The sequence below is a fragment of the Falco rusticolus genome, chromosome 7 (assembly GCF_015220075.1).
Source record: "Falco rusticolus isolate bFalRus1 chromosome 7, bFalRus1.pri, whole genome shotgun sequence".
NCBI lineage: Eukaryota > Metazoa > Chordata > Aves > Falconiformes > Falconidae > Falco > Falco rusticolus.
In genome coordinates this window covers 179398-207348 of record NC_051193.1, presented here as the reverse complement: position 1 = coordinate 207348, position 27951 = coordinate 179398, and the positions used below count along the sequence as shown (strand labels likewise).

At 45.6% G+C, this 27951-nt stretch overlaps 1 protein-coding gene across 2 annotated transcripts in view; it reads right to left on the bottom strand.

Moving 5' to 3' along the window:
* Positions 1-25734, bottom strand: part of ZNF592 (zinc finger protein 592) — a 38412-nt gene extending 12678 nt beyond the window's left edge. For both annotated transcript variants that reach the window (XM_037395997.1, XM_037395999.1), the window contains exons 1-5: positions 25624-25734; positions 24548-24659; positions 19200-21520; positions 5292-5470; positions 153-329 (exon numbers count right to left, since the gene is read on the bottom strand). In XM_037395997.1, coding sequence (XP_037251894.1) covers positions 153-329; positions 5292-5470; positions 19200-21512 — 2669 coding nt within the window. In that variant the 5' untranslated portion in view covers positions 21513-21520; positions 24548-24659; positions 25624-25734. The remainder of the gene's footprint in view (positions 1-152; positions 330-5291; positions 5471-19199; positions 21521-24547; positions 24660-25623) is intronic.
* Between the last annotated feature and the right edge of the window lie 2217 nt (positions 25735-27951).

The following is a 27951-nucleotide window of genomic DNA, read 5'->3' as shown; positions in this document are numbered from 1 at the left end:
CACTGTAGGTAGGAACAGATCTCTGCCAGCCAGCCAAAGCAGCAGATCTTCTCATATGAGGACAGAAACCAAAAGCAGAAAAAATCTGGGAGGGAAAGGGGGAATCCTAGAGCTACACAGCAAAGCAGAATAGATAAACCCCAAATACTTACTGAGTAGTTTTATGAGGCTCTTCTGGGTGCTGGCTGGTCATGTGAGCCATGGTGCTGTCGGTCGACTTGAAGGCCATTGGGCAAAAAGAACACTTGTGGAAGACTTCGCAGTGTTTCTCATGGATGTGCACTTTCAGCATGGCAAGGGTCATGAAGACAACTCCACAATGGATGCACCTGGGGGACACACAAAGAAAGAGCCAAGTTACAGCCACAGCGTTGCTTCCAACACACATGCAAAGCAGTGCAGATGGAGGCAAACACCAGGCTACAGTGGGTCCTCGTTTTGTCTCTTTCAGGAGTAATGTGGAAGAGTCACAGAGGAATACAATGCAGGAATTCACAAGCCAGAATGATCTCACAACTAGATGTTAGCGACAAGTAAACAAGATCTATAAAAGAAGCCTTCAGAGACTAAAACAACCAAGAAAGAATAAAGGAAGATGTGGTTCAGCAAAATGCCAGCCCTGTATCTGTGAAAGCCAATTCCCCCACAGGTACATGTGAAGAACTAAAGTAAAAGCATCTGATAAGACCGCTGGGTAGCAATAAGTAGCATAAATACCAGTTAGTCCCTAGTACAAAATAAAAAGAAAAAGAATATTCAGCTAGGAAATCTTAGTAATCTTGTACAATTGCTTCTCATACTCCACTAAGCACCAGAAAATAATGACAGCACCAGCAAAGATACTGAAAACAGCAATAGAAACACCCAGGAACCGATTAAGCTCATTAAAATCATAAAGACACAGGTGTTCCCTGGGAAGTGCTTGTCTGGGAGCTGGGCAGATGCTCCAGGAGGAAAGAGAGGAAGAAGCAGAGGATGCACATGGAGCCAAAGTGACATCGGGTGGTTGATGGAACTGAATGTGCTGTTGGTGGTGTTGAGATAGTTGGAGCAAATGAGTTGTGAATGGTTAATTCAGGTTACAAGCACTTTGTATGTCCATTGCTGGCAAATCCTTTTGTTCAGAAAAGGAATTTCACAAAAGAAGCACCTCTATGGATGGATGGGCTGATAGGAAGCTTATAACAGGCAAGGAGCTCAGCACAACTAGGGGAAAGGTCATTCCAGAAGGGGGAGGATCAAGTCAACTGATTCAAGAAATCCCCCAGTCCTAAAAGAAGCTGAGACAGCATGCCAACTAATTAACATGAGAAGCAAAAGAATTATTTGACAAATGAGAATCTGAGTACTAAATAATGAAGGAGTTGGGTAACTTATAACCAAGGAAGGTGATGTTTTTGTATGCTAAACTGTGTAAATATTGTAAAATTTGACAACCAGGGAGCTAGACATTTGCGTGCTACCACCTAGCTCCCTACTTTGCACAGACTGTAATAAAGAAATAAGTAATACCTCAACTTGGTGTGTGCACTGGTGCTGCACACTGTGTAATGAACCTGCTTATGGGACAGCAAAAGGATTCTTCTTGGCAGCTGAAAACATAAACCCCAGGCCAAAAGGAAAGCCAGGGTCACCCCACTGGTCCCAGCCTACCTCTCTTCCTAATGCACGCCTGTGACAGATCTTGCCTGATACTCCCCCAAAAAGGCAACAGCTGGCAGCCTTACTATATTAACTCTTATAGTCCTCCTGAGAACCTACCTGCCTGCTGTGCTCCAAGAAAACCCACACACCAACGCTACAAGGACACATGAGGATGCAGACACCTGCCCTCGCCTGCCTCAGCCACACCAGCTGCAGGGTTTACCATGCCCATAGGAGCACCTCCGCTGATCCTGGACCAGAATAGCCTCTCCTAAGAAGATTTGATCAAAATTACTAACAGCAGATACCCACTTAAGCCAGCACCATGTACAGACCATTACAGCAGAGGAGCTCAGCTGGGCAATCCAGGAGACCTACACTTGTGCTAGTAGGATACGAGACACACACAAAGGATAACTCCCTCTGGCAAGCCCGGAGTTAAGCTGCCTTAAAAATACCTCTCTTCCTTCATTCTGAGGGCTGCTGTTTGCTGCGGCACTATTAGGGTTCATGCATTCGGTGGTGCTACAGCACAGATGCTGCCGTCGCAGATGGACCCCAGCTACTGAGCAACTGGAAGAGCTCCAAGATCATATCAAAAACAAACAAGCCGCTAGATTACCCTTCCCTCCGAATAAGCCTCCCAAAAGTGTTTAGGAAACAAGCCCACACTTTGAAGTTACACTTCAAAAGATCGTTAGGCAGAAGCCATCCCAAAGGAACCAAACCCTCTCCCCCAAAATTATATACAGAAACGCTCTTTTCTTAAATTTAGAGAGGGAAGCAGTGACAGCAGCTGGTGTCATCTTTGGGGAAACATGACAATACTTTGGGTAGCCCTGCCTTCAAGCCTGATCTTGATTCACGTGAGATGGGGAGAGAGACTTTCTAGTATAGTAACACCAGGAAGCCTGTTATTATGGGAGAATAAATTCCCCAAAGTATAAATGAAGAACAAATGCTAATCCTGACAGCAAGGTCTGGCTAGTACATCCAGGAATATCCAACAGGCTTCTTCCACAAACACTCCCCCAGCTAACAAGAGATGGTCCTGCATTACATTCAGTTACAGTAAGTACTTCACATAGAATTAGGGATGATATAAATACTAACTCAGGGTCAAATGATCACAAGTTAATTTAATCTGCAGTAAATGGAAGTTTAAACAACAGCCACTTTGTAATCAAGAATCCCAGTGCCAGAATAATGAAGTTTGATAAAGTAAACTAATTAGCAGAACAAAGTGGATGGAGGATGTCAGAGGCTTGCCACGTAATTTCTGCAAATTGCAAACTGCTATTATCTCCCCAACAAGAGGAGGGGGAATAATTTGCAACAGAAGACTCTTGGATAGCCTCAGGGAGAGGAGGGGTGGTGTAAAAGTCTTGGAAAGCATCCTGCAAGAGAAGATAAAGCCACAAGATACGCTTCCTATGCCTGCCGTCACCTTCCAGTCCCAAAACAATTCAGGTGGCAGCAAGCAGCAAAACAAGTCTGGTATCACTGGGGACAGCTAGAAGGTGCTTGGAAAAGGTGGGGAGGCGACACCTGAAGCAAAATGGCAAGGAGTGCTTAGGTAAGGCTTGTTGATTTTAATTTTTAACTGCAAAAGACCTTTCTCATTTTCAGTGCAATCACTAGCCCTGACTATACCCCAAATAAAACAGTACTACTCCAAACTTAATTGAATGCATTGGGGTATTAGCAGAAAAGGAGACAGATTAAGGACTGATCACAAAACCAAACATGCATCAGAAAACCAAGAAAAACAGGGATATAGTGAGAAGCAGCAAAAGTCAAGCTGATTCTAGGAAGGATTTAAAAGAACAACTCGGCTTTTCAGCCCTGTGAGTAATAAAAGTGAAAGAAAAGAAGTAAAGTCACTATGTGACCACAGGGCAGATGCCACAGGATTATCGAGATACGGTTCTGCAACTAGAATTTCTTTCTTCTGTTTTCAACAATGCCAATGACATCAATCCTGCAGCAGACAGGCAGGATAACAAGGATGGCTCAGCCAGAAGTTCACCTGTTTGGTGGACTCAGTTCTCTCCAATGAGCCTGAGCAGATGCAAATTAGAGGAGAAGTTAAAGAAATTTAGCTTCTAGAGAAACTAGGTAAAGCTAAAAAATCCATTAGTAGCATTCTTGATCTCTCTCTTGGTTTAGATCTTCATTGATGCCCCTGGCACAGAAAGCATCTGTAGAAGATGGAAGCTCTTGTTGCTGACAAGGATTAAGGCATCATAAAGATACTACTGTAATATATCTGGAATTAATGACATTTCTAAAAAGTGCCAGGTCGTACACTTAAGAGTCAGGACCAAGCTCTGTTGTACACTGTGAGCCCATCAGCTAGAAATAGAGGAGAAAGGACTTGCACTGGATCACTGCTAAGTGACTGAGCTTCCTATATGATACAGCTTCAGCCAGTGTAACCCTGTAACACGTTATTGATTGAGGCATAGATGAGGATGGGAATACTGCACAAGTAGCTCAGTGTGATGAAGTTGGGCCTGCATTTGGGATTCTCAGAGGCCAGTGAAGTCCAAAGAACTGCACCAAGCCCATGATTAGTTTTCTGACACCTACTCCATTCTCATTTTTCCATCTCAGAGAAAATACTTTTTTCCCGGCTTTCCTCCTTCTCTATGATTAACTCATTTTCAAACAGCCCGAATACCACAGCCATTTAATTTGCAATGGAATTAATTATTTTTTGTGGGCTGTGGCCCCTCAAATCAGATCCCACATAACAAAAAAAAAAATTATCTGTATAAAATTAAATTCAGGATTGGTTTTTGGTTTTTTATGTGTCTCTTGTCTTCACAGTTGAAAGAAAAAGCCCTTGAAAACAGAAACCACACAGCAGAGGCTTCCTGAATCTGCAGACATCTTAAAAGAACAGCTCCAAGAGCAGAAATCGCCCTGTTCATTTTAAATTTCCAAGTACTTAATGGCAATTGGAGAAAAAACAGAACTTTAAGGAATATTAAAAGGTCACCCAGTCTCATCTCCCAAGCAAATAATCTGTGCCTTAAGAGCTGTGCTGCAGCTGAGGTGATCTCAACATGCCAAGAAGGAAAGGCTTGTAGGGTAAAGTAACATCTTTTATTAAAGCAATCAATTTGGTTGGAGAAAAGACAACACACGCATATACACACCACCACATCCAGAACCTTGGGATCTTTCCTCCATCTGTTTCAGTTCATGAGAAGTGTTTGGAGAGTTGTAGGGGTATACAAGAGAATCATCTATGCCCTCCTCATGAAGGCACACATCCCTCAGTCCATTATAACTGACATAAACATAAGTACAAACCTTGAAGAGATTTCAAGGATTAAGATCTGTCATCTTTTTGCTGTAAATATCAATCCTGAGATGCCTGTCTGCAACTTGAATTCAACACAAGCACCTTTCACCTTAGAGCTGCCTCAAAATAATTTCTGCTGTCAGAAATCCTCCTCTTAATCCATTTAGTAATTCCCCATTTCAAACTTGTTTTGTCATGCAGAATACCATGCCAGGCCTGGGCTACATCCTCTTTCACTTCTGCTGTAAGGAAGACACACCTTTTCAAAGATCTAAATCCCCATTTCCCACTCCCTCTCGCCATCTCAGCAGGGACCCTCTGGAGCCTCACAAACCTGAATCCAACTTTGCGGGAATAGTGCAGGCAGTTCTCCTTGACGTGAGTTTGGAAATAGGCAGAGCGGCAGACAGCTCCACACTCTGGGCAGCAGTATGGAGACTTGTGAGCATGGATCCTCTGGTGAGCGCAGTAACTGCACTGGTTAGGCAGCATCATCTGGCACACTTGACACGTCTGATGAAAGAAAGGTTACATTAGTTAGTTATTCTCTATTTGCCTCCCCCCCCCCCCGCCCCCTCCCAATTCACCCTAGAAAACTTTCAGGTTTAGAAGAAGCTTCAGTACACCTTCCTCTAGTATTAGCAGTAACTCTACAAAGCTCTTTCACTAGCCTTCTTATAATGTTTTCCAACAAGTCCAACAACTTCCACAATTAGCCATTCCCAATGAAACTATCCACTCTTAAACCATGTCCTTTGTGGTTTATTTCCAGTTTTATCCCCTAAAAAATGAAAATGAAATCTTTCACCTCCTAGCTCTGAAGATATTCTGCCTGGTCACTGCTTTGATTTCCGCCTTAAGGCGCCTGAGAAGGAAAGCACTTTTCTCAGCAAGCCCCCACACCAAAATCACCAAAAGAAAGCAGGAAAACACCATTATATCCTGACTCAAAACCCTTAGTGCTGAACATGCAGCAGCCTTCCCCCACCAAAACCACAGTTGTGTCTCTTGCGAAACTGCTTTGGACCAGATGAAATCTAAACTTTCAAAGACCACAAACTACATGCACTATGACACCTTATAGAAACTCTTAATAATCAGAAATTATGCAAAGACTCCTCTCCCTGTTTCTGCACCCTTTATGAAACCCATCTTTTTCCCCACCTTTAGAAGGGCTATGCTTACTATCAATACCCCTTTGCAGAAGAAGCATCACTTACTTGACATGAAAAGCTTTTTATGTGGACGTATCGTCCCAGTTTCAACAGCTGTCAAACCTCTGCTCCCTTTCACAGTTGTCTTGCCTCTTCTGTATTCCTTCAAAGCCCAGGAGCAGCTACTCATCCTCTGTAGGATGCACATTACTTGATGCCTAAGCAGGAGCAGAGCTGAAGTAGATACCAGCCCTCCAGCCTTGAGCCCTCTAGGAGCTCAAACTCTCTTCTGTCATTAATAAACCCACACAAAATTATTCCTCTGCTCCTAACTCTAGCTTAAGAATGAACTACAACAAGCAGCTAATTATGGATTATCAAATAATTTAACTACAAATTAACTACATGATTTCTTCCAGTACAATTAAAGAAGGGTACAGGGCTCATTAGATCAGAGAAGTTGTACCAGAGGGTATGTCTACAAGGTCAAACAAAGCTTTTAACGTAGCATGTACCCACACAGGCAGGCCAAACCAAGTTCTGCAGGCTCCACTGCTGGCAACCAGGGTAGAAACCTGGGACAGAAGTCCCTAAATCTGGCAATAAAACAAAATTAAATTAAGGGCCAACTCCATTTTCTATATCATTGCTATTTCATGCAGCATCTCTGTGATGCTCCACTATATAACATCCACTGGGAAACTGTCAAAAACACTGCAGGTAATAGAAAGTATCATTTATAATAAAATGCAAAGCTATGACAAACCCCAAAAGGTACAAGGCAGGGGGGGGGGGGGGCAGGGCGGGGCGGGAATAAAAACCTAGGCTTTGGAAGGAAGAAACTGCAGATATTGCTAAATACATCAAGAGCCTTGGACACATGGTATGCAACATGTTGCAACTTCAGTTTAGAAACAAGTTTCCCCAGGAAGAAGATAAACAGGTGGAAGAAACTGTATTGTAGTACCACCATGCACATACCCAAATGCAATACAAATAAATTCAGGAGTATTTCAGCCCTTCCTCAAATGCCGAGAAGCCCCTCAAGTTTCAGCAAAGAAAAACAGTGCTACTAAGCCATGGTCTGAGCAGTGAAATATAAATGGGAAATAGAAAAGCCTCCAGGACCTCTCTGCGAGGATCTGAGTGGGGCCTTGAATTCTCCAAAGCACTCTCAAATCTCCAAATAAAAGCTACAAGAAATTAATATCCAGGGCAGTTTTACTATGGTTTACGGCATTTTTTTCTAACCAGGTTTCAATTTGCAATGGGAAATCTAACTTCTTGTTGTTAAAACAGGACTCCTCTCACTTCGATCCCACCTAATATTTAAGGCAGACTCAGCACAACCCCAAGCTGAAAGCACCTTTTCCCTTGCAGCTTAGTAAGAACATTTTCTCTCCAGATCCTGCCTTGTCAAAGTCAATTTAGTTTCAATTTTAAGTCTGCAAAGAGAGAGTTTGGGGCTTACTACTTTCTCCCCAGCATGTAATACCTATATCCCACAAAGGTACCCTGGCAATCAGCACACACTAAAAACCTGAATTTTCACTGCTGTGTGCTTATGCTGGATCTAAAATATGCCAAAACCACCAATATTTAATGGGCTCCATGCCTGGACACTGTTGCTTGGCTACAGCAGAGAAGCAGCAAGCTCCTGCCACCTCCACTGTTATGTGAAAGGCTCAGTGGGGACCAAAACCATGCTAATATAGGGCAGGAAAGTTTGGGGGGCAGTTGGCAGGAGGCATCAAAACTAGTGGTTATCTTCTTCAGATTCCACAAGAACAGGAAGGCTGCCAGAGAACGCATACACACAATGTGGGAATAAAAAGCAAGACTCAGCAAGGATAAGGCTGAGTGAATTTACTGGGCCTGCAGAGGCCAGGGAAGAAGGATTCCCATGTTGACACCATGCTCTGCAGGGGGAACAAAAAACCCAGCCCAAGCCTCCGAGTTCAGATTGTCTCATGGAGGAATCAAGAGTAAACAGACAAATTGAAGAGCAATGAGTCACAACAGTAAATTAGTAAGAATAAAGAAAAACTGTCATCTTCAACCAGAATTACTTCTTGGGAAAAGTCAGTGCAGCTTCTCCCTTCCTGTTTCACAAACCCATATGTGAGTAAGGGAGATCTGACCAGCAGATGAGTCAGGCTACCTGGATTTCCAAAATGGCTTTGCAACACTCTTCACTAAAGGACTTTAAGGAAACTAAGGTGCCACAGAGTAAGAGAGGAAGGGTTTTGCTTGGATAAATAAATGGTTAGCCAAAAAGAATAAACAGTCAGTTCTTCGATGGAGGAAGGTCCACAGGAAGTTTTGCTGAGATTTGGGCACTTCAAAATACTCTCAAAGTATCTAGGAAAGGGAAATGAACAGTGAAAAGTCAAAGACTGATCATCATAACCCAGCAGCTCAGCATGTTACAGGTAAGGGCTGACCACAAAGAGCTTCAAGACCACCATACAGGACTGAGTGACTAGGTAATAAAATGGCAGGTTTATTTTTCCACTGAATCAACAAGAAACATAGAGCTGAAAAAGGTTCAGTGGAGGGAAAATATTGTAACTGGCATCTTTATGCTCACACTGATTATTTTTTTTTTTTTTTTTAACACTTGCAAAAGATGCAAGGCCAGAAATGCTGCCCAGGGGTATTACAGGAGCATCCACTCATTCACTTTACACCAGGAGCTGCTGCGTTTGTCAGGAGCACACAGGCAGCTGCACGTGGGCTTCCTCACCAAAGGTTTCATCTCAGAGACAGAGTGGCTTTTTCTTTTGCAACTCTTCTGCTTTGTATGAGAAATTGTAACTTGGTTCCAGATGTCACATTTTTATCTCTCTCCTAGTTTTTCATGACTTTTCAAAGAAGCCTGGCAGCAATTTGAGACATTCATTAGTCAGTTATTTCTAAAGCATGTTACCAGGATATGATTTTGAGTTGTGTAATGTCTGTGTTTTTCCATATATTCCCATAAATAACTCTTTATTAAAGTGTAGGTTATTACAAGTTTTCTTTAATTCCCGTTTGCCTGCCACATTTCATTTGGGCTTTTCTTCCAGAAGTCACATTCACACATACACAAATTCTCAGAAGTTCAGCCATTTCAGAACATTTTATTTTATTGCCATTTTTACTTACTATTCTTCAGAAGGGGGGGGGGGGGGGGCAGGAATCAAAACACTCACTGAAGTAGAGTGAAGGTTGAGAAAATGTACTGCTCAAAAAAAGTTTGTCTGTTAAACCCAACCCTGTGGCCACAGAGGTGTTTGCAAATCAGGAAATGTATAGTTAACACACAGTTTTGCTCTGGAAAGTGCCTGCAAAGAGCTGGCACAATTAATCTTCTGTTTTATTGAAAGGATTGACTACACAACTCAAGAGTCAAATTTGATCCATTCACAAGTGTGTTTTCTTCTACCTACTGGCAGTGCAAAGCACCCCAGGCCAGAGAGTCAGAGCAAGCTCCTGTCTTCTCACATGCAGGCACCCCTGCAAAATTCCTGCAGCCAATCTTCTCTCTCAGATAAAGCCTGTGAGAAAAATCTAGAACCCAGCTGATACCCTAAAACCAGTGCATTCGAGTTTCAGTGACACAATACATGCCAAGTCCAGTCCTAACACAGATGTTTTATCCCAATTAACTCCTATACACTCTCACGTTGTCAAACCCAAGCACAGCAAAGATATTTTTGTTTCTTTGGTTACAGTTGCCTATTTTAAGATGTCAGCCTAAGGGGCCAATGCCACTGAGGAAGTCTGCTTGGCCTAAAGGACACAACCATAAGACAGCCTTCAATGCAAAACTTCTCCCATCTATCCTCTCTTCTGGTACCTCCAACTCAGTCCACTTCTCCCCATCACACCTATTCATCCTCAGCCTCATCGTTGTATCCCACCTCCTTCTGTCAACTCTGTTCACTCTCATTTGTATTCCTGCACCTCACTCATTGCCCAACACTCCCAAACTCAGCATCCTCCTCAGACCTTCACCAAGACAGACGCCTACACACACACACCCCCCACTAAATCATCCCAAGACACCAGGGCACTTTAAGCCTCAGTAAAACAAAGCATTCACCTAAAATCTTATTCCCTAGAAACTGAGGCTGTTCAACCAACACAAAATACATTTTCGTGCATATGGAAAAATCCCTGGTTCAAGCATCATTGTAGATCTAGAAACTTGACGGTCTTAGGAAACTAAGTGGAATTGCAATGGAAAAAATATTAGCATCACAGATCTTAGATAATGTTGCATCAGATAAGCTTAATTCTGAATTCTCTCAGTCCGTAGTGCTTTTCTCTTTATGATCTCAGCTGTAATTTCAAGAATTTCAGTTTCCATATCTCTTCTTCTGACCCACTGTATTGGGTTTATGTGGCAGGATTTTGGTAGTGGGGTCTGCAGGGGCGGCCTCTGTGAGAAGATGGACCTGTCACTGGCCAAAGCTGAGCCCATCAGTGATGAAGGTAGCGCCCCTGTGAGAACACATTTTAAGAAAGGGTAAAAAATGCTGTTGCAACAGCTGGGAGAGAGGAGTGAGAAGATGTAAGAGAAACAGCCCTGCAGACACCAAGGTGGGTGAAGGAGGAGGAAGTGCTCCAGGTGCCAGAGCGGAGATTCCCCTGCAGACCACTGTGAACACCATGGTGACACAGATTGTCCCCCTCTAATGGAGGACCACGGTAGATGTGCCCTGAAGGAAGCTGCAGCCCACACTGGTGTTGGCTCCTGGTAGGATTTGTGGTCCTGTGAAGAGAAGCCCACACAGGAACAGGTTTTCTGGCAGGACATGGGGCCCCCATGGGGCCCCACGCTGGAGCAGTCCATTCCTCAGGACTGCACCCCATGGAGAGGACTCACACTGGAGTGGTTCATGAAGAACTGCAGCCTGTGGGGAGGACCCATGTTGGAGCTGTTTGTGAAGGACTGTCTCCCATTGGATTGACCCCACAATGAAACAGAAGAATGTGAGGAGGAAGGAGCAGCAGAGATGAAGCAATGTGACACAACACCCATTCCCCTGCACCACTCAGGGAGAGGAGGTAGAAGAGTCAGTGAAGCTGAGCCAGGAAGAAAGAAGGTGCAGAGGGAAAGTGTTTATAGCTTTTTATTTCTCACTCTCCTACCCTGCTACAATTAGTTGGCTATAAATTAATTTACCCAAGCTAAGTCTATTTTGCCCGTGACTGTAATTGTTAGGTGATCTCCCTGTCCTTACCCACAAGCTTTTTCTCATGTGTTCTCCCCTGGGCCTATTGAGAAGGGGGAGTGAGAGAGCAGCTGGGTGGGCACCTGTTGGCCAGCCAAGGTCAAGCCATAACACCCACCAATGAACCGGATTAAGCAGGATAAACAGGATTAGCAGGATTAAACTGACCACCTCCTGGGCTCTCATGCCCCTGCCCATCACCACCAGAGCTCTACACTATCTTTTGATATTCTCCAGGTTGCCCTTAGCAGCATCATTAGTGCCCGCACGGAATAAGAACAGGGGAGCAGAAGCCTTCCTCTTGGTGCCATAAGACACCAGCTTCCAGCCTCAGTTTCCATCCTACCTGAGACAAACTGCTTTTGCCTCCAGCTGTCATTGTCACCTCCTCCTTGCTCTCAGCCATGCCTTGGCTCCCAGTGTGCACCAGTGCTCATTCTCCTCTTCCCCCAAGCCGGTCTCAGTCCCCCAGGGGCTGCAGGACCACCAGGGCCAGGCAAGCAAGAGTGAATGGGGAAGGAGGAGAGGGTGGGATTGTCATCTTGTATGGCAGTGGATCACATGCTGATTTATGCAGACCGTGGAACCACACTCTAGCTTTTCTTCCTCCCTAGCCTCTCCTCCTCATCCCAATGCTCTGTTCTCGCCTCAGGGTACAGGCTCTGACTCCTATCCTGCCACTCATCTCTTCGTCTGCATTCCCAGGGATCCCTGCCTGGAGCTCCGTTCCCTCAACATGCTTTCATCATAACATCCTCAATCCCTGTGCTTCCACAAAATCCAGAGAGAAAATATCCATATCAAACAAAATCTGTCCTCACTACTACATTAATCACTCTTGGTTTGGGAGAGGGAGAAAGCAGGGCTTTATGGGGCAAAGAAATTTTTTGTTGATTGTCAATCCTCTTGTTTTCTAAGGTAAAACACGAACATGGCAGAGGGGGAAGGAAGAGAAAAATAGCAAAGTTATGGCCGCTGCCTTGCTTGCTTGCTAGTTTGCTGCTGGGAATTTACCAGTTCAGCATGTGGTCCTACTAGCTTCTGACAAGTATTAGCCACTAAATTATAAAGCACTGATTTAAGAGGGGGAAGGAAGAAGAAAAAGAAAAGGCAGAAATAAAATTGCTTTTAAATAATTCCAGTGCAGGTGGTATGTAAACATGATATGTCACAACTCATTGAAAAATTCTTTTTGGACAAATGAAGGGTAACAGAAGAACAAAATGGAGGGGAGAACAAAAGCACAAAGGTGTAAGACAATTCAGAGGTCCTTTACATTTTGTACTTTATTCAAGTTCCTAGCTACCTCAGTGGATTTTGGGTAGTCAAATCACATAAGACCAAAAAAAATCCCCACAACACACAAACCCAAAACACATGTCTGGTTACCAGTAGATGGACAATTGTACCCAAGAGGGTCAGGAAGCACTCTGAATTCTTGCACATGTTATTGTGTACTTGTCTGTCCTTGCCAAGATAACAAATAAGCTCTGTCTCAAAATCAGCTTATGTCTTTTGTTCATTACTTCTGCTGTAACCTCTTCCTAAATTCACTCCTCTGATGATTACAGACAGTCCTCTAATTTTCTGTGTAAATCCATTTGGTTGGTTCTTGCATCACTGTTGCCCCTGAATTTAAAAAGCTCTTTTCTATAAACCTCAGACCGGATACAGAGTGTCCTCTGTACCCACTCTCACTCTTTTAAGAAAAAGCACATCTAAAATGAAGGCACCAGGAGCTACATGGGTTTTGTTCACCTCCTGTAATTTGAGCCCAGCCCTGAAAAGGCTACATAAAAACCGATGCTGACAACTACCTGGGGTGATCCAAGTACAGGAAACACTTCTTTTTACAGATTTAGTTTCTGGTAGGAAAAAAAAAAAAAAGTGTCACAACCCTTAACACTGTCTACTTCAGTACGGAAGGAGACCCACCCTAATTTACCAGGTCTTTGCCAAGCTAAACTCAAAAGTGCTTTTAGTTTCCCCCTCAAGAGATCATCTTTCCATTTCTCTGGTCATTCTTCCCTCTCTTACTTCAGTTCATCCCTGATAACCAAAACAATATACTTATCCAGCTAAGTTATTTCTCAGAGAGACAGGGAGCATTAACACAACCCTGACTGGTAACTTAGGTTAACAAAAATCCCCTGCACAACTGTATCATCTTGGTCATTCAGTCTTCTTGTGACCAAACACATGTATCCTGCTTTTCAGCTGCTTCATCCCATTCCTACTTGGTCTTCAAGATCATCTAGGTTGTCCTGTAAAATATTCCAAGCTTTCCATGATTTCTTACTCTGTTGGTTCAGCAAATTTCATCTACACATTCATCCTCCAAGGTCCTTAGTACAAACATTAACTGCAGAGGTATCCTAAAGCCATCCCTCAAAAGATCTCACAAGCAACCCATCCCCAGTTGCAGTTACCTCCCTTTTACCCGATTCCGCTCCAACCTCAAAATTCAATTTCTTCAGTACAGCCATCCCCCACACAGCACCCTAACAACCATCTCATTGAACATCAATGAGATTAGGATCTACTAATTTCTCTACTCTAAAAATATAAATGAAATACACATTCTTGTGTATAATTACTTGCATTATAAATAATATAAATTTATCAATTAATTTGGCAGAAACTATACCTATTTAATTATACCTTTTTTCCCCGGAAAATTCTTGCTCTGGAACATAACGCTACTGTAGTCAGTCAACAGACCTGAAGTTACAGGGAACACCTGTTAACATCTTTTGAACATCTGGACAAGCATAATGCTTACATGCAGCCCAGCTTCTATTTTGAAGAAAATCCAACCTACCAGGTATTCAAATCTACACACTGCCTTCTTGCAGTTCTGTGATCTAAAAAGCAGTAAACAGATCCCATCCAACAACTTGATTCAATTGCAAGCCTGCAAAAATTGCAAAATTGGCCACGCTAAAGGCAAAGTAACTGTGATCCATTAAAACTCTCCACAAAACATACATCCAGTTCTATTTCTGAAGTGGATTAGCTCACAATTCGCAAAGCCTGTAACCTTACTGTAAGCCACAGAGATCCCACTGTGGTATTTGGCTGAGATAACTGCCTTCATCTTATGCATATTCTATATAAAAATAAACCAGGTAGGATTTCCCTGCTGTACTTTGAACAACTGCAATCATACAGTTACCATGAGTCTAAAATGTAATACTAAAGTCAAGTGCCCCATGATTTTTCTAAAGGTCTTTCCCCTCCATCTTCTCAATCACAGCATCATCCCCCTCTCTTTCCTCTCACTTGCTCCAAATCTCCTCCTTTCCCTGCTGTCCAGACCACATCCACACCTTTCTTCCTTCCTCCAAAACAACAGTGACCCAACAATGTCATTCTCATTTTGGCCCCACCTAGGAAAGTCATTTACCTGCTATATGTCCTATTAATATGGGCTTGACCCAAGGCCATTCAGATATATAAGACCAAGCATTTCCCAAGCCACCAACTGGAACAAACAGGAAACTCAATCGCCTTTTAAACAGCTATGGGAAACATGAAGATGTCAAAGTAATTCACAAACTCATGGTAAGAAATACCAATTAAAGTGAGAAGTATTAAGTATCAACAGAGGATAAATTTTCTTATGGAGCAGAGCCAGCTTAGGCCGTTCCTCCCCTGCTCCAATCCAATCATTCCTGCCTCTTACCATGGCTCACTCATCCTTCAACTTCTGGATAACTGAAACCACCATATTGAAAAATAAGTCTTTTACCTGCTATTTCTTTTCTTCATCAATCCTACTGGACCAACCCTTTCTTCTAAGCAAGGTCACATACCCATTCTATATTAGGTCTGAAAAGGTTTTTGAGTTAAAAGCCCCCTAACTGAGCACTGCACATGCTCTGCTCTATTTCTCAAGTTATGGTCACTTTAGATGTGCATATCACAGTTAGTAATCCAGACTTGGTATCATTTAGCAGAAGAGCTCCTAAAAACATCAACAAAAATCCACCTAGCTTACTTTCCATAGGTCAACGGTCTCCATCTTCTAGCATAAACCCAGGTGCTACAGATAAATCATTTCTACCCTTCATCTTCAGCCAAAGATACTCCTTCCTTTATACATCCGTCTATCCTTTCCAATTATCCTCTTTTTTGGGACAATCTGGTACCAGGCAATAGTCACAGATTATAAGCTTCAGGCCATAATGCAGTGGGGACCTGCCTTGCTACTTCTTGAAGCTCTTTAAAAGGCTAAGTCAAGCCACAGCCTCACATAGAAAATATCAAGACACTCCGTACTTTCTCAAGGAGGCATGGCAAAGAGTTTGTGTCTGAATTCTGGGACTGAGTAAGAAATTGAAAAAAAAAAATCCAATATACTAGAGTACAATTTTTTGTTAGCTTTAAGAAATTATGACAATCTACACACACACACAGTTGCTTCTAAACTAATGTTTCAGTACAGTGAAAAAAACAGCAGGTATGGAGGAAGAAACACACACCAGTTTTTGCTTAAATGTGCAAAACTATGATAAATACTGGACAATCAAGTCCCCTGAGATCTGGGGATGCAGCTCATGTCTGAGTTTGCCTACAACTGTTAATACCACCTCTGCATCCTGGCAAATTGTCCTGCAACAGCAGCATGCTCCAGATCAGGCATGGGTACGTGACTACCAGTCATGTACCTTTTTTTTTAAAAAAAATAAAAAATTAGAAGTACCAGAATATAAATCAACACCTTCTGCTGCGTGGACATAGTGGTTTTGATTGACTGCTGGGGGCACTAAAAGATTTGTGTTGGATACAGGTCTTACATCAATGCCTTTCTCAGGAACAAATTCTACCACTGCCCCAAAAAATGAGTGACCTGGTACAACTCTGGAGATGGAAACCAAAGTATTCAGTTGCTTCTATCACCTAACAAAGTGTTTGTGAAATCAGTCACTTGATCATCTCCAGCCCCTACCAACATCCCTCTTTCTTCTGACTGAAATAAAAATAGCAACCCAAGAAATTATCTTAATTAATGCAGAGTCAAGGATATCCACAGCATCTTCTCAGAATGGGTTTGGATGGTTCACGTTTTGCTATTTCAGGAGCTTATGATGCATACTCCAACAGCCTTACCTACATCCTTCTCACACCGTATTTAATATCAGATTTGCTTATGTTCATTAACACCCTTGATATGCAAAACCTTCAGCTTCTCATGCCTCATTACTGATGGGAGCTACACAGTGTGCTTACCCAAGTGAGACACATGATGTCAAGGCAGTTCACACCTTCTCCCTTGGACTGTTCAGAGAAGCCAAGTACCCATCTACTGCAGGGACTGCTGTGAGACCACCGAACTTCACCTATCCTTTTACCTCTCAGCCCAGTGACACCAAATACCCTGGGTACTACTAGAAGGCAGAAATATGGTTTCCATTAGCTACTGCTAAATCTGGATGCATACAATTACAAGCATATGGGCACAAACTCTTACTTCCTTTAGAAACATAACAGCTTTGCTGAAACAGATGTTCCAGGAACAGCATGGAGCACCACCAGGCAGTCTGGACGACAGCAGATAGTGGAAACTGACTCCCAGAGCAATGCATGCATGCCATTAAGTATGGGAAGATCAAACAGCAAGGAGATTGTTTTACAAGTTCTAACGTCACCTCTTTTTCCAGTGTTTCAATGCTTTTATTCAGAAAAGCATTGAATAATCTCACATACAAAAATAATCTCACATCTAGCAGACCTAGACTTAAAGCAAGAGGCTTAAACTCTTTTCTTGGTTAAGTTACAGAATATGTTATTTGATTACAAGCTAAAAATACTATCACATTCCTTCTTTCTTTAAGGAGCTCTTGAATTGATAATCCCACAACAAAAATAGGAAATATATTTTTTAATGCAACTGATTAACATTTTAGCTCACTTTGAAGCACTCACTGTATCCCTTTACCTGAAGGTTTTAATTCCAGACTGCTGACATTTTCTAAAAACGCATTATAGTTGAAAAATAAGTTACGGTGTTGACAGAGTGCAATGCTCACTGATCTGCCTCAGGCAATAAACCTGATTATGTGGCCACGCTGATCCCTCCTGGCCTCACCATTTTTCATGACGTAAAAATCATTCAGCCATAATCTTTTTTTTTTTTTTCCTTTTTTTCCTGATAATGAATTTAAGAGAAAGATAACAAAGCATCTAAAAGGGACCACAGTGACCTCAATACTCCTGCAAGCTATTTAACAAGCAAAGGGAGGCTCTGGAGCATACAGGTACTATGACAGCCATGGCAGACACTGACGGTCATCTCAATTTTTTTATGTCAGCACTGAGTCCTTCTTCATGGAGCTCGTGGAGATTGTGCTGGGGGCCTGCCAGCTCTGCTGGCAGCCACACAGATGCGGAAAGCTTTCATGTCATCTAAAAAGATAAGCAGAAAGGATTCCTCCTCCTGTTCAACTTCAGGTTGGCTTATACTTTAACAGGAATAACCATATCTTCCAAAATAAAAAAAAAAAAGCACAAAGCATATGGCCTTGGTACACAATGAAGAACATCTCTCCTTCATCAGTAGAGACCTAAGCTGGCATTTCAAAGGGGATCCAAACCACCTGTCTGCACCTACAAGGGAGGTCCACAAAGGAGGTGCAGACCCAAGCAGGGCAGCACTGGAGCAAGGCAGGAAGCCACTAAAGCAAAGCTCTTGAGCCCTCCTATGGAAACAGCACCGTGCTGTGGTGTAACCCCAGCCAGTAACTAAGTACCACACAGCCGCTCCTCACTCCCCACTCCACACCACCCCGGCTCCCCCCAGAGGGACAGGGAGGAGGGGGGAGGGGCGAATAATAACTGTAACAAAAAGGAGAGAGAAGGGGAGAGGAATAAATTACAGGGGTAAGGGAGAAAAAAAACCAAGTGATGCACAATACAATTGCTCACCACCCACTGACCGATACCCAGCCAGCCCCACGAGCAGCTATCAAGCTATCGTCAGGCCCTGACCAACTCCCCCCAGCTTATATACTGAGCATGACATTCTATGGTATGGCATATCCCTTCGGCTAGTTCAGGTCAGCTGGCCTGGCCGTGTCCCCTTCCAACTTTTTGTGGTGTCCTTAGCCCCCCACACCCCACTGTCTGACTGGTAGGGCCTGAGAACCTGACAAGTCCTTGACTTAGTATAAACATTACACAGCAACAGCTGAGAACACTAGTGTGCTATCAACTTCACACTCTCACCAAATCCAAAACAGCACTGCACCAGCTACCAAACAGAAAATTAACACTACCACAGCTGAAACCAGGTCACACTAACTTGTCCCTCTCCCACCCAAAGGGCAAAAATAGTCCCAAACAGCCTTACACCCCACACACGGCACCGTTCACCTCTCAGCTAGTCCTGTCACAATATACACTTCACCACATTAACAGTAAAAACAGCACCCGATATTCCAAGTATTACACAGAAGATTCTGGCACAAACTCTGGGAAAGGTAAAATTAAATTGTTCTCTAGTCATGCTTAGAGCACAAAAACCTGTTTCAGGTCACACTCCACTGGTCCTCCCCTACAGCACTCTCGCACACCTCATCCAAGTGATCTTTGATTTCCAACACCTTCCTTTGATGCTCAAGGATCTCCCTAGTCTCCTTATTACCCTCTTTTTGCTGGCAAAGGGTAAAAAGAAGGCAAGCCAGCAACACTAAATGCCTCTTCATGCACACACGTCTGGGCTCATGTGCATCCAAAATCCTCCCCACAAGCACTTTTTTAGGCAAAGCAACTCATTTACCACCAAGATGCCTATTTTTTTTCCCTAGAGGACAATCTCTTAAAACTCAGAGAGATTTACCTAATAACATTAAAATGGTAACTTACCAGCCTCTCATTGTCTTCTGAGGTTCTCTGATAATGAGCTGCTAAAGCAACATAATCCTGCGCCTGCTTGTTACACTCTAAACACTTAAGTCCATGACGGATTAGTCTCAATGGGTCCATATAGAGGGGCAAGGCTGGCTGAGTGTTGGCAGGAATTCCTACCTCACCTCCTGAAGCAGCACAGGGCTTACGCGAAGGAGAGGGTGAGTGCAAAGTCTGAGGAGCCAGAGAGGCTGAAGAGCTTGTAGGAGATGAAAACATTTGGTCTAAGGAAATTGGTTTCATTAGCAGCTGAGAACACTGCATGATAAATCCTTTGCTCTTATGATCTCTTGCATGTTTAAGCAAGCTACACTTATTAAAAAAAAGTAGCATAGTTGAACACTGAGTGCACATGACTTCAATATGAACGCTTCGTCGACTATAATGTTGAGTCAGGCTTTTCTCTAAGGCAAATGAGTCCCCACATTCCAGGCAACAATACCCAGAGGCAGGTAAATTAATATTGGTGTCACGTGGAGGGCTAAGGTTTGGAGTATATATTGGCACCGGATTGGCACTGTGTAGTACTTTATTAAATGCCTCCACAATGACAGGAGCAGCTTTCTTGACTTGGTGTACCAGCGGCACAGACATCTGCGTCACTTGAGGCTGACTTCGTCTCTGTGCGGATGACTTTGCCGTAACAGAAGCAGCAACACTATGCGGGACTAAGTTGAGATTTGCCAAGTGCACAGCTTTGGGAAGAAGGCTGGAGGTGGTCACGCTGGATGGCTGCACCACAATACCCTGCTGCTGCCTCTTGACACCTACTTTTATGGCACCACTGCCACAGTTTGGCAGGGGAGATAAGGACACGGCACGCGTGCTGTTTGCGGCAATATCTGTTTTCATACCATCTGCATAAGGACTTGTTACGTTTGACAACTGGATAGCCACAGCAGCCCTGGTTTTGGCTGAATTCTTGCTAGCCTCACTTTCCATAACTGCACTAGTATCAGGGGATGGGAAAGATTTTATAAACTCTTCAGCAGATGAGGTTTCCACAGGCGACTCTTCTGAAGATTTGCCCAACTCATCATTTTCCGGCAAAATTCTAGTTACAGTTCTTTTAATTTCACCAGAGGATGTCTTGATAGTCTTTATTCTAACTTTGGGAATAGCTGGCGGAGAGCCAGCTGCCATGGAAGGAGAGCCTTTTCCACTGCTATCACTGCACACGCTCCGAGGACTCTCGGGCTGCTTGCTGGCCTTCCTTACCACCTCTAAGGGGCTTCGGGGACTCTTTGGCGACTTGGGCATTTTTGGACTTCCCTTCATCCCATCTTTAAAAGGAACAGGTTCCTTGGTAAGATTTGGCTGATCGCCTTTTGGAATACATGCAACCTTTTTGGCCTGAAGAGCTACTAACGCTGCCACGCAGGATGACAACTTTGAATGAGTTGGCTTTAACCTCTGGCGAGGTGGTACTGATGAAGAGATGTTCAGCTCGGGCACAGACCCCTTACTTTCTCCTAAATTATTGTGAGGGAGGTCTCCAAACACCAAGCCTTCTCCAAGAAAGCTACTGGTATCTACCAAGTCCTTGCTTGACTCCACAAACCTCTCTGCTGCTTTGTCTTGTTCTCTCCTGCTCATTTCCACCCTGTTCTCTGGCTGGCAGTGGATTTCCATCTTTTGTTCCTTTTTACAGTACTGATCAAACATGCTTAATTCGGGCTCTGGTACCTTCCTAAGATGATCTAGTACTGAAGCTCCTGTCGGTATATACATCGAAGGTGGTGGAAAATATGGAGTTTGGGCATGTTTGGGTTTATCACCAATACTGTTCTCTTTGAATGTGTCCTCTGGTTCAGGGCTGGAAATCGGGCTAAACTGACTAAATGTTGGCAAAGGCTCTGATTTGGATTGGTCCAGTTTATCAGAGTAACTTCTTGAGCTGTCGCCATTAATAAAAGTTGACTCAAACTTGCCATAATTATGCACTAAAGCATGAGCTTCCGATGGCAGATCGGACCCACGAAACCCATTATGCAGCAGACCAGTCCCGAGGTGATTCCCCTCTTTTTCTGCTTCAAAGGACTCCTGGCGACTCGTGTTCTTCACTATCACACTCACAACAGGAGCATCAGAGGGAGGCAAAGAGTGGGACAAGGACACATTCTCGTCTATGCAGATTCCCGATGACTTCAGGTGATTCTCATTCTCCTCCCCAGCTGATGGGATGGTCTCCTTGGCATCAAGGCTAGTCGGATCAGGGATGTCAAAAGCAGCCAAGAGGTCATCAAAATCTGGGGTTTTCATGTCCCCCATGATGAAAGCTACAATTAAAAGCAACAAAAAATATTTTATCAGATACAAAGTTTGTCCTTGGGGGAAATGTAAGATTGTTATGCAAACGAGCCATATGTGATAAAAAAACACAACTGCCCAAAATGCTAACGCAGCAGGGTACAAAGACTAGAAACATCTGCAGCAGACACTTCAGCTTCCATTTTAACTACTCCAAGATCAACTGTTTATACACAAAGACATTAGCCCAGGTTTTTCAACACAACAGCGCCATTTCACAGGGCACTGTAGAGAAGGGACCTCTCCTGTCCTAGTTGTGCCTGGGGGGATCAGCAAAAGCTCAGGTCCCATCCTGCTCGAGCTATCAGGGGCAGGTGGCAAGTGACATGACTGCCCTGCAACACAACCCGCACTCTCCAGGTTGTGGGCAGAGCTGTTCCTGGTGCTTCAAGCAACACAGTGGGAGATAGCATCCCCTTCTCCCAGGGTCACACAGAACACAGCTAGTTCAAACGTAACCTTTTAGGCAACACCAAGCGCATGCAGGGGACATTTTCAGCCTGTCAAGTGCATCACTCCAAAACTAGCCATTTTCATGGGCCTCAACAGAAAATATTCAGAAGGGCATTAGTACAAGGTTTTTTTGTTTAGCTGGGGCTTTCTTTAGAGCTAATAGGCAACAATCACTGCCAATTCCTCAATAGATCATCACATCTGAAGAATTCAGTCCTCCTTCAAGGAAAAAAGGCATGAGTAAACAGGTGGCCAAAGAGAAATAGGCCTGAAAAGCAAGATGAGTCCCTGCCCAGAGCAATTTAAATAATAGAAGTCTTTGGTAAATACCTCAATACAGCAGCTCAAAGCACCATAAACCAAGCAGAGTTTATTTGAAAAAGGGGCAATCCTTAATTAGGTAACGATGCGAGGCAAAACTCCCCAAAGACAGAATAAAGGATTGTATCCAAATCATAACAAGAAATAAGTGTTGAAATCCAGCTCTCTCTTTATAAGCCCTCCAGAAGGGAAGTGGGGACTTAGACACTCGCCAGAGACCTGTGACAGCAATAATCAAGCTCCGGTGAGACACATAATGAAAACTGACAGCACAGAATTACTTGAACATTTGTGTTCGCTACTGTCAGAGATACTGGTTTTCCCCTGTTTAATCAAAATATTTTCAAGTTAGCACAATATATAGTCTTCCCAAGTATTTAATAAGCCATTATTTTAATACATGTTCCATTTAAACCACCAGTGTACGTGAACCAACGTACGCTGTATGCAGGGGAGGAAGAAACCCAAAAAGCATCAACTGAACTAGCAGAGCACCAGTTCTTACTGAGCACAAGCACCCACAGGCAAGGTAAGTCCTGCCACATTCATTTGACTTGGGCTGCATCAGCGCTGCCAAAGCCAGTGGCAAGCAAGGGAGACTGGGAGTGTGTCAAGAGCCCAGGAGAAGGGAGAAGAGCTGGGAGCAGAGGTACAGGCAGAGAGGAGGACCCTGGGACAAGGCAGAGGGAGAGAAAGCTGTCTGATACCTTCACAAAAGGCCACTGATTTCAGGCTGCTTTCATTATTTACTTTATTATTTATTGGGTTTAAAAGTTTGTCAAGCACTGCATTAAAACCAAACAATGCTCAACCCTTCCGGCCAGACTGCTGGTAGCGGGAACAATTTACAAAGCTGGGCCAGAAGAAATCACTTCAGTGTGGAACAAGAGGACATACTGGTCTCTGAGATTTAGTTCAGCTGTGCCTACAGACAAGCCCTGGAGGTGTTACTTTGGTTAATCTGCTACAAAACACTCTGCAGAGATTTACTTGGCTGAAGAGTGGCTTGCTGTGGTTTAGCTTAAACTTGTTCTCATTCTTAAATTAAACCACAAATATGAATGTCCACAGAGGGCTGTGCAATCATCTATAATCACATCCCTCAGCAAGGTAGGGCAGCTGTGCATTAAGTCCCTGGATACACTTCACATCACCAGCACCTGACAAGGACTTTTCTCTAGCTGCAGTAACCTGTGATGTTTCAAGAGCGTGGACCTGAAACTTCCCCCTCCTTGGAGTAGGAAGACTTCTGCCAGCTGGGAAAGAGCTAAGCACCATTCTGCTCCCCAAACTTCTGGCACACAAATCCTTCCACAAGGAAGACACTTCACCCATAACCTGAAATGCTCAAGTTTTATATACAGAAAAATGAGCTCACTAACTGCTCTTGACTTCTCCGTTCTCACTCTCAAACATGTATCCACGTCTTTGGATGCGGCAGTGTTTTAAAATACAAGACAAAATCAATCTGAGGTACCTGCAGCATTACAAAATATGTTTTTCTTGGAGGAAACCTTGCATTTTTAGCAGCTTTCCTGTACATCTTTGAGTCCTATAAAAGACTATTTTACGCTCATTCCTATTACAGGAGCGCAAGCCTCTATGCAAGTTTTTTCTCCACAAAATTGCATTTTCAACCTGTCATACATGAAGCTACAATTTCTCAAAATAAAGCAGAACTGGACCCAGATTCTAGAGAAGTCCAAGTAAGTATCTGGCCAACAGAAGTGATTTTTAAATGATACAAATTTAAAATTTTGACTAAACACCGTTCATTTCTGTTCTCAGACAGCAAACAGAAAGAGTGTATTAATGGAAATTATGTCAAAGCCTTTATTTTCAGCTTTCCTCACAAGAGAAGACCTCCATCCTTACTCCATCCGGCTTGTGCAAAGGACTTGACTCAGAGCCCAAGCTCAGAACCCAACTTTCTCTCTCTGCTTGCCTACGAGAACATGGAGGATAAGGTTTGCAAAACAACAGAAGTGAACAAAATGAGCAGAGGAGGACTTACAGAGTAGAATGCATGTGCAAAACCAGCCTCACTATAGTGCCTTCCTCCAGGAGGTGGGGAACCTAGTAGCCTCCAAGCCATCCAAAAAAAACCCTGTGAACTTGCATGAGGCAGTATACGAGACCCCAGGGCCTTCTGCTGTGGCTAAGCTTCAAAACTTTGCAGCAGGGCAGAGGCACCAGCGTCCCACACAACATGCCACACAAACCTTTTGCTAGCGGTGCTATTCCTGGGGACTTTCGGAGATCTGCAGCAGCTCCTCTGCAGCTTTCAAACCAGCGCGTACCATACTGTGCAAGGAGGAGGTTCAAGGTTGTCACCTAATAGAAAAGCACAAAACTGCAATTACACCAAGGTTAGACAGTAAAGGAAAAAAAAGCAATAACAGTAAATACTGATAAATCTGCACAGGAACGCTGAGGTACAGGGGGCAACATGTGCCGAGGAGCGCTCCCGGGGCGGCAGCAGCAGGCACCTGCAGAGGGGCGGCCGCCGGGCAGCGCTGCCCCGCCAGGGAGCGCCGGGCCCCGGCGGGGCCACAGGCGGGACGGAGGGGGTGCCCACCATGGGGCGGCGGCGCGGGGGCCGCCAGGGCCCTGCCGAGGCTGCAGGAGCAGGGAACCCCCGGCGGGCGGGGGGAGTTAAACCGGAGGCTTCAAGCGGCCAGCGGGACCCCGCGTTTCAACACCCGTTAAAGTTTCCGCAGCCCCGTACGGCAACACGCCGCTTCCCGCCCCGGCGGCGCAAGCGGGTCCCAGGGACGCGGGGGGTCACCCGGCCCGTGGCAGGGCCGCCGCCCCCCGCCTCGGCCCACGCCGTCCCCACGCGCGACCCACCCCAGACAAAGGCCCAGGGCCACCCGCCGGCCGCCGCCCCCCCGCTGCCCGGGCCCCGCCGCCCGCCACCGCGCTGACAGCCCAGCCCCGCCGCCCCCGGCCGCACGTGGGCGAGCCCCGCCGAAGTTAGTTTGTGCCGGCGCCGCCTGACCAGGCCGGGCCGGGCCGGGCCGCCGCGGGGGCCGGGCCCGGCGGCCGGAGACAAGCCGGGGGGGAGAGGCCAGGCCCCGGCGGCGGGAGGAAGGCGACGGGAGCCCCGCGGGCCGGAAGAGCCGGTGCGGCGGGCGGGCGGGCGGGCGCGCGGGGCTCCAGCTGCCGGCGGCGGGGCCACCCGCCCTGCCCGCGGGGCGGCAGCACCCGCCCAGCCGGCGGGAGGGCGCGGGGAGGGCGGAGGGCGAGCGGGAGGGGCGGGCCTCGGCGCGGCCGGGCCCGACCGAGCGGCACTCACCCACACAGGCGGCTTCTCTGAGGGCCCCACCACCGCCGCTGGGGCCCCGCACAGGCCTCACCCCGCACCGGACACCAACGGCCGCAACATGGCGGCGGCGGGCGGGGCCAGGGGCGGGGCCGGGCCGGGGCACGGCGGGCCGCCCCCATCCCCCGGCGGCGGGCTCACGGCGGCGCCGGGAGCCTCCGCTTCGGCCGGGGCTTCCGCCGCCCCGCAGAGTCCCGGCCTCCCCGCCCTCCCCGCCCCACAGGGCCCCGGCCGCTGAGCCTGGCCAGCGGCCGGCCCAGGCCTGAGTCCCGGTGCCCGCCTCCCGCCGGGGGCGGCTCCTGCCGCCCTGGCAACCCCCGGGCCTGCCCGCGGCCCCGCGCCCTCCGGTGCCGCGCTTCTCCGTCTGTAACGGTCCCACCGAAACCTGCCTTCTGGGCCGGCGCCGCCGCTCGGCGCTTCTCTGTGTCTCTGAGCTCCTTCCCCACCGCGTCCCACCAGCATGTCGATGTGTGCGATGTGACCTGGCACACGGTTAGGCTGGCTGGCCTGGAGATCGTCACTGGCTGCTCCTGAGTGTGCGAATGGCGTTAGATTTGTGTGTCGTGTGTGTGAGTGTGAGTGTGGCTCTGTCTGTCTGTCTGTCTCCCTGGCATAGGCCATTAGTATTTCTCACCTGTCGATGCTACTTGGTCAGAGTCTTCCTTAGCTGATAAAATTCCCAGGTAGGCGCTATCAAGTACTACAGTTTTTAAAAAATCATTTGTGGTGGCTTGTGCTGAATATCTTCCACAGTCAGTGATGGATTTGGAAGCAGCAGTGAGGCCGTCCCTGGAGAGCCGCATCCTGCGCTGGGCTCACCTCTACAAGAAAGCCTGGAGAGCCCCCAGTGAGGGCCACAAAGATCAAGAAGGGACTGGAGCATCTCACGTCTGAGGCAAGGCTCTGTGTGCTGTGACTGCTCATCCATCCTGGGGAATAGAAGGCTCAGGGGAATCTCATCAATGTCTGCAGATACCCGAAGGGATGGTGCAAAGAGGACAGAACCAGGCTTTTTTCAGTGGTGCCCAGTGCTAGGACCAGAGGCCATGAGCACAAACTCAAATGCAGGAGGTTCCTTCTGAACACCAGGAAACAATTTCCTCCCTGTGAGGGTAACCAAGCACTTGCACAGGTTGCCCAGGGAGGTTGTGGAGTCTCCATCCTTGGAGGTGTTCAAAAGCCATCTGGATTTCCTGGGCCCCCAGCTGTAGGTGGCCCTGCTTGAGCTTGGACCAGATGACCTCTGGAGGTCTCTTCCAACCTCAACCACTCTGTGATGCTGTGAAGCATTTTATGTTCAGGTGTGAATATGTCACCCTCTCATGGTAATGAAAGACAAGTATTCCTTGAGTTTGTCTTTCCTGTGACATCACATTGTTACCAACTAAACCTGGTAGTGCGCTTACAGCATTGTTCATACTGTATTTGTTTCTCAACTGGTTAAATAATTTTTTTCCCTTGTCATCAGTCCCATGGGCAAATTATTTCTTCTTTTCTTTATTGGCACTCATAGCTTCACTTCCTTCATTTTTTAATTGGTGTCATCACCTTTCTCCTTTTGGAGATGATCAAAAAAAGCACAAAGGAAGTCAAGAAGAGGGAACACTTTCAATATCACAACTGTTAGCTGTATTTTTAGTACGTCTCTATGAAAAGCTGTTCAGGAGCTGTAAGTCATATCTAGTAAGAGAGCTGACATTTCTTACACAATTTATAAAGATCTGCCACAGTCCTGAACAAGTTATGGCCTGCAGGAAAGCCACTGTGATTTGAAGGATTGTTCTAATTAAGAACTGCAACACCAATTGGGAATTTAGCCCTATCCCAGATGGCCAGGAGGAGAGGGAGCCCCAGACTGGCCAGGTGGGAAGGTCCCTTCCATTCCCCTCTTCAAGACAGCAAAGAGACAAAGAGGACTAAGGAGAATCTATATTCTTCGGTGCAATCTAAAAATCAGATTTCTTTTTTTATTTTTAGTCCAATGTGGGAACTTGACAAATCTGGAAATAAATTTTTTTTTTTTTTTTTGGGTGTACATTTGTCCCTTTAGGCTTGTTTCATGATCTGAGCTAAAGGATTTGATGTGGAAGAGATAAAAGCTGTGGATCTGAAAGAGATGCTGTTACAAAGCAGCCCTCTGCACTCGAGATGTGCTGAGGCTGGAGCAGGGAGCAGCACTGGTGGGAACCTCTGTGCCCTGGTGACACCTTGGTGATGGAAGCCCCTGGATGAAATACTCTCAAGTGATGTCCAGCTGCATCTGAGATCTTCACTTTTAATTCTTCCTCCTGCTTGGGGTTG